Genomic DNA, 7,254 nt, shown 5'->3' with positions numbered 1-7,254 from the left:
TTAGTTTAATTGATCTATTTTTGTTCCCTGGCAAAATTCGATTTGCTGCAATTCCAAATTTCCAAAGTGAATGAAGGAAAGAAGTCGTTTAAATTATGATTTTGTTTAAATACTAGGCATAGACACAAAATCTACGGCACAAAATGGGCAGACTTTACTTGTTTGAAGAGGACTGGTTACAAGACAGACTTTTCTGATTTATTTAATGGGAAGAGGACTTATTTAGTTTATTTAATCTATTTTTGTTCCCTGGCAAAATTGGATTTGCTGAAATTGTATTTTGCCAAATCTCGATTTGAGACCTGATAGGAAGTATTAAACGCTTAGTTAAATCAATACAAGTTGGTAATAAGAGCGAGTAATGTTGGTTGAACCGATGAATGAAGGTTGAAAGCAATTTAAATTATGACTTTGTATAAATACTAGATATTAACAGAACATCTACTGCGCAAAATGGGCAGAGTTTACTTGTTTGAGAAGGAGTGGCTTATTCAAAACTAAGATTTATGTAATCTGTTTGTTCCCAGGCAAAATTGGATGTGATGCAATTCCAAATTTCACCACATGATGGTGCCCAATTTTGACTTCATAGGACATATTAAACACTTAGCTTGTTATTATGTTCAAGGTAATCAGATTTGTTTATCATTCTAATGGCCTCTTCAAAACTATTCTGGATTACTACTTTGGATCTATTCTACATTACTTGGCAACAACATACTCTGTAACAGATTAGGCAGTATAATCACATATGTTAACTTGAGAGTGCCCACACTCAATCTACTTATCGTGATGTGTTAAATCAATTACTGTTAGACATTATTTGTCTGATAATCTACCAAATCTTTGAATTGAAGAATTTGTGATTTAATTAATAGCTTGTTCAGGGTAATCAGACTTGTATATAATTCTAATGGCCTTCTTTTGAAAACTATTCTGAATTACAACTTTGGATCTTATATTACTTTGCAACAATCTACTCGGTGACAGATTAGGCAGTATAATCACATATGTTAACTTCAGTGCCCACACTGTATTTATTTATGGTTATTTGTTAAATCAAGTACTGTTAGACATGAAATAGGAAGTGTTTAACATAAATGTTATGGCTACTCACCATTGTAGCTCGCTCCTGGTCAATGATATGAGCCTCTTCTTGCAGTGGAAAACTTGCAGCCAACAAACACCGTGGAACCTAAAGGAATGAAATTAAACATTAACATTTCGCCCGGACCAACATTCACACGTACAACGCAACGCGGCTACACTTCTGCTATTACAAACGTAAATCTCCTTAAACACAACGAGTGTTACTTACCGTGTACGCTCTAGGCAAAATTGGATGTGATGCAATTCCAAATCTATCTGAAACGGCAGTTAAAAGTAGAGTTACATCAAGTTTTCTTTTTTAATCAACACAATCATTTACAACCGTTGACCAGAAAGAATCGTCGAAATTCGACGTCCCCCACAAACGCCACGCTCACTCGCTTTTCAGGGCAACAAAAGTACTTCTTTTTAAAAACGATGAGTTGTACTTACCGTGTACGCTCTGGACGGTCCAGTTGCAAGCAGAAAATAAAAATATTTCTCTTGTTAGTCGTATGTTACCATCCGCTGTGTCTTTGTCAACATCGCCGCCATTTTCCTACTTCCTGCTGCGAGCCACGCCCACGGATTTAAATTTGGGCGGAAGCTCTTTCCATTGGCGTCGTTTTCGCGTATAGCAAATCCGATTGGTTGGGAAGGGGGCACGGTTATGCAGCCGAGGGGTCCTGTGATCGGTGGGATGTAAAGTAGGCGTCGACGTCACGTCCGCGTCACGTGACCACGACGTGGCAGACGTCATATAGCAACTGCTGTTTTGTTTAGTAGACTTACAGTTGTTATGCATTGACATAATGGCGCACACACCAAATAGATTTAAATAAATTAAATAATTCTTCTGCCCACTCTCTTTTAAACAAGTTAACTCTCCCCGCGGATTTGAATTCCGGCGAAAGTTACGCCCATCGACGTCACGTATGTCACGTGACCACGACGTGGCAGATGTCATATAGCAACCGCTGTTTTGTTTAGTAGATTTACAGTTGTTATGCATTGGCATAATGGTGTGCACTCAAAATAGATTTAAATAAATTAAATATTTCTTCTGCCTACTCCCTTTTAAACAAGTTAACTCTGCCCACGTCCATTGACGTCTTGTCTGCGTCACGTGACCACGACGTAGCGACGTCATATAGTAACCGCTGTTTTGACCAGTAGACTTAGTTATTATGCGTTGACATAATGGCGCACTGGTTAGCATGGCCACCTCTTAAGCATGATGATGCGGGTTCGACGCCTGATCAATGTTAGCATGGAGTGAGCTGAAGTGCATGGCGCTGAAGATTTGAATCTTTGAAATGCGCTGAGGTCTGACATATCAGGCAGAATGGTTTGCCATCACGTTCAACAAAAAATAGAAACTTTCCCACTCTGATTAAAACGTCCTGTGTTCATCTACGTATTTTCGTTTTGCTGTGCATCTTTTCCCTGCCATTTCGAGAGCCCAATTGACACTCATAGTTTAAAGAAATGTGTTTGCCCATCCTACTTTGTGGAATTTCACCACATGCGCTTTTGACCAAAATACCAAATTGAACTCAAGTGAAGCCAACACGCACAACCCCCCCCCCCCACACACACACACACACACACAAATGTTGATATGAACATAAAAGAGCCGCATGCGGTTCGGGAGTTGCGGCTTGGCCAAACCTGTACTATACAACTTTATTTGTATAAAATTTTCACAACAGCTGTCACACAAACAAAGCGGGAAAAACCGAAGACGTGCGTGTTCCGCCCACGCTGGATTTATTTGCACCTTTGAAAAGACACCGTATTGCCGCAGATGTGGCAAAGAGTACTTTTGGGCATCTGAGACGGAAGGATGTCCAAAGCATCACGTCACCTGCTCTGGTAGGCATGGTGGTGGGACGTTGAGGTCAACCGCTTTGGGGTTGGCTGAATCTTTGATCGCAGGATGCCACACACTTGAAGACAGAAGCAGAAAAGCAGAGCTAAATGCAAAATGTACTCACCGGTGACTCCAATTTTTTTCCCCCCTGAAGAAACAGCTGGACGGGTGGCCCCGGCTGGCCAGTGGGACTCTTGTTATTCTGACCCTTTTTAGTGCGCGTTTGGGGCAACAACCGTTTTTTGTGGCGCTCTCTTCTGGTTCAAAAGTGCCCTGCATGTGAATTTGCTTTTCCTGCCTTCTGATTGGATGAGCGCCGGTGTGACGCGGTGCCTCTGTCACCGTGGCGGGGGGTATACGTTGGCATCGGAGCGTCTGCCAACGTCTGAGACCGGCTGGCAGTGTATCGGAGGTGTCGAGTGCCGTGCCGCTGGAGCTCACTCACCAGCTGGTGTTAGGGCCACAGAATGAAGGCCAAGGAGAAGAATAGAAAGAGAAACAGAAACTTCTCCTCCAATTGTTTGATTTGTCTCTTCTGAGCTTCGATGAATTCTTTCAGCTCTTTGTTCCTCTAGGACGGACAAATGGAAAGTGGCATTCAAAAGCCAGTAAGCGTGCAAGTAAGTGCCGGGCTGGCTTTGGGCCCTTACCTGTTGCGCGCTGTGCAGCAGATCCATTCTCTCTTGGAGGATGCAAGCGTCGCGCTCCCTCAACTCGCACATCAGGGCTCGCTTCCATTGGTCCACGGCGCTCCTAAGCTCTTCTCTCTGATCCGCCGTCAGCACGTCATTCACGCCAGCGTGGCTGGCTTTTTCGCCGTCCGTGGCGGGGCAGTCCCGCTGCGGTAGCGCCTCGTACAACATGGCCTCCAGCTCCAGGATCCTCTGGGCCGCAATCCTCGTCCATCAGTGGTCCGGCGGGAGATTTGAGGGCGGCTTACCTTATGAGCCTGGTCCATGGAACACTTCCTGAAGTCCAACTCTTCATCCAGGTAGCCCTTCTGCTTGCAGAACATATCCTAGCACAGCTCAAGGTCAGAATTGTTGGGGCACATTGCCGGAGTTCCCCTTGGCTGATGTCGCGTGTCTGTCTACCTTCTCACTTTCAATGTCCAACATCTTCTGTTGAAGTGCTGACTTGGTCACTTTGATGTATTCTAACCACTGAGGAAAGGCTGCTGTCACATAAGCAGAATGCGAGAGCGTGCGTGGACGTGCGCGTTACCTTCTCGGCTAGGGTGAGAAGGGTCCTGGCGTGAATCACTACCACCTGCTCCTCGTTGGTGAGATTCTGCAAGAGCCCAAAGGCACAGCGTCAACAAGCTTCTTTCAGCGCAAAGCCTTCCAAAAGTCACATTTGAGCCGCCGAGTCTCGTGGAGTGCGAACATAAGGAGTTCGACATACACTTACGGCGTTATAGCCCAGGATGTCCAGCTTCTTCATCAGATCACTGATGACGATGTCCGGGGGAAAGGCGCAAGGAGCAATGTAAGGTGTTCTGGGACCTCGGGTTCAAAGTCAAAGTCAAAGTCAAAGTCAGCTTTATTGTCAATTTCTCCACATGCCAAAGACACACAAAGAAACCGAAATTTCGTACCCCCCTATCCCACGGTGACAAGACATGGCTCACAACAGACAAACATTAAACAAGTATAACAAAAGCGTGCCGAATAAATAATGAATAAATAACACAACAATAAATAAATAAATAAATAATTAAGAGGAGCACAAAAAGAAAAAAACAAAAAAGAGCAAGTGCGCGTACAGCAGACATTCCCGAAAATAGCGCAACAGTGCCGCACGCTACGCAGAAGGGGGTAGCGAGTTCAGGGCCCTAACAGCCTGGAGGAAGAAGCTGTCGGCGAGTCTGGTGGTGCGGGAGCGCAGGCTCCTGTACCTCTTCCCAGAGGGCAGAAGGTCAAACAAAGAGTGAGCCGGGTGACTCACATCTCTGGCAATCGAGGTTGCCTTGCGGGTGAGATGGGAGGTGTAAATGTCCTTCAGGGAGGGAAGCGAAGCACCAATAATCTTACCAGCCGTATTCACTATGCGCTGCAGGGCCTTCAAGTTCTGTTCAGTGCAGTTACCACCCCAGACAGCGATGCAACTGGTGAGGACGCTCTCAATGGTGCCACGGTAGAATGTAGACAGGACTGCCTGAGGAGCACATGCACGCCTGAGCTTCCGCAGGAAGTACAGGCGGCGCTGAGCTTTCTTTGCCAGTGACGAGGTGTTCGCGGACCAGGAGAGGTCCTCACTGATGTGCACCCCCAGGAACTTGGTGCAGCTCACCCTCTCCACCACAGCACCGTCGATGATCAGCGGCAGGTGTGTTTTGTGACCCTTCCGGAAGTCAACAATGATTTCCTTGGTCTTACCGACGTTCAGCAGGAGGTTGTTGTCCCTGCACCACGTGGTCAGAAGGTCAACTTCTGACCTGTACCGAGTCTCGTCGCCCTTCGTGATGAGACCCACCAGAGTCGTGTCGTCAGCAAACTTCACTATGCGGTTGTCGCTGTAGGTCGCAGTGCAGTCATGCGTCAGCAGGGTGAAGAGCAATGGACTGAGCACGCAGCCCTGGGGGGCCCCTGTGCTCAGCGTGATGCTGGCGGAGATTTTGTCGCCAACACGCACCACCTGAGGCCTCTGACAGAGGAAGTCCAGTATCCAGTTGCAGAGGGAGGTACTGAGGCCCAGCTCGTCGAGTTTGGAGATGAGTCGCTGCGGCACAATGGTGTTGAAGGCAGAGCTGAAGTCCACAAACAGCAACCTCACATATGAGTCCTTTCTCTCCAGGTGGGTGAGGGCCGAGTGGAGGGCAGAGCAGATGGCATCCTCAGAGGACCGCTTGGCACGGTACGCAAACTGGAAAGGGTCAATGGTGGGGGGGAGAACGGACTTGATGTGCTCCAAGACCAGCCGCTCAAAGCACTTCATGATGATGGGCGTCAGTGCCACAGGGCAGTAGTCATTGAAGCAGGACGGTGCAGGTTTCTTCGGCACAGGAACGATGGTGGCAGCCTTGAAACACGAGGGGACGATGGCCTGCTGCAGGGAAACGTTAAAGATGTCCGTGAAGACACCCGACAGCTCCCCAGCGCAGTCCTTCAGCGCTCGACCCGGGATGTTGTCAGGGCCCGCCGCCTTACGGGTGTCAATAGCGGCAAGCGCCCTCCTCACACCGTCGGCAGAGAGGCGCAGGGGCTGCTCGTGTGGGGGGGGAGTGGTCTTCAGCGGGCAAGTGCCGTTCTGGGCGTCGAAGCGAGCAAAGAAGCGGTTCAGATCGTTCAGCAGACGGACGTCGCCCTCACAGCTCCTCGGCGCGGGCTTGTAGTCCGTGATGGTCTGAATGCCCCGCCAAAGGCTACGTGCGTCCTTGCTGTCCTTGAAGTGGGTGGAGACCTTGCACGAGAACGCCTTCTTCGCTTCTTTGATGCCTCGGGACAGGTCGGCCCTCGCTGTCCTCAAGCCAGCCTCATCCCCTGCTCTGAAAGCCTTGTCCCTGGCCCTCAACAGTCTGAGGACAGCCCCCGTCAGCCACGGCTTCCAGTTCGCGCGAGTGACGACGGATTTCGAGCAAGTCACATCATCGATGCACTTCGTGATGTAAGAGGTAACAGAGTCAGTATATTCCTCTATGTCCGTCCAATCGTTGTAGGTGGCTGCCTGCTTAAACAAGTCCCAGTCAGTGGTGTCGAAGCAGTCAGGGTTAAGGTTAGGGTTGCGAGGGACGCCTTACGTACGCTCACGCCCTCGGCCTCGCAGTAGATCTGCAAAGGGCTGAGGCCGTCTGGGAAACGGACTTGCAGAAACTTCAAGACGGGGGAGCGCCACTCCCTCTCCTGAAAGGCAGAGGCATGCATCCGTCCGTCCGTCCGTCCGTCCGTCACATCTCTGGCCTCAACACGCTTGTGCGAGTCTTCCCACCTCCAGCTCCAGGATGCGGAACTCAAGCAGTTCGTTTTGGTCTCGGATATCCTGGATGTGCTCTTTCAGACGCGCTTCTTCCGCCTCCATCCGCCTGACCTGAAAAGACAGTCAGACCTCATCTGCGGGGCTTCCCGACAGGTGTGACGCCAAGCGACTCCGCCCAGCGCCTTTCTTTCCGTCACCTTTTCGGCCAACTGCTGATTGCTCTGATGCAGCAGCTGCTTCTCCTCCACCCACTTGACATTCTAGAAGAGACAAACGCGTGGACAGCTTTGGAATGTTGTGTCATTTTCATCCACAAATTCTTTGGTTGACTGGAAAATGACATTTGCTTTTCTCCGCATTTTCCCAGCCACGTTCGG

The 7,254-nt window shown here is 48.8% G+C and overlaps 1 protein-coding gene across 1 annotated transcript; it reads right to left on the bottom strand.

Annotated features, from left to right (window-relative positions):
* Positions 1-3,618: 3,618 nt before the first annotated feature.
* On the bottom strand, positions 3,619-4,521 carry LOC148378444 (janus kinase and microtubule-interacting protein 3-like). Its single transcript, XM_088367919.1, has 3 exons — positions 4,373-4,521; positions 4,187-4,252; positions 3,619-4,125 (listed from the first exon to the last, which is right to left on the bottom strand). The coding sequence occupies exons 1-3, from the start codon at positions 4,403-4,405 to the stop codon at positions 3,997-3,999; spliced, it is 228 nt and encodes a 75-aa protein (XP_088224045.1). The 5' UTR covers positions 4,406-4,521; the 3' UTR covers positions 3,619-3,996.
* Positions 4,522-7,254: the final 2,733 nt, after the last annotated feature.

The sequence above is a fragment of the Syngnathus floridae genome, unplaced genomic scaffold (genome assembly GCF_059516105.1).
Source record: "Syngnathus floridae isolate MCC-2025c unplaced genomic scaffold, RoL_Sflo_1.0 HiC_scaffold_45, whole genome shotgun sequence".
NCBI lineage: Eukaryota > Metazoa > Chordata > Actinopteri > Syngnathiformes > Syngnathidae > Syngnathus > Syngnathus floridae.
Note: the sequence above shows the minus strand (reverse complement) of the source record. Positions and strands in the feature narration are given on the sequence as shown.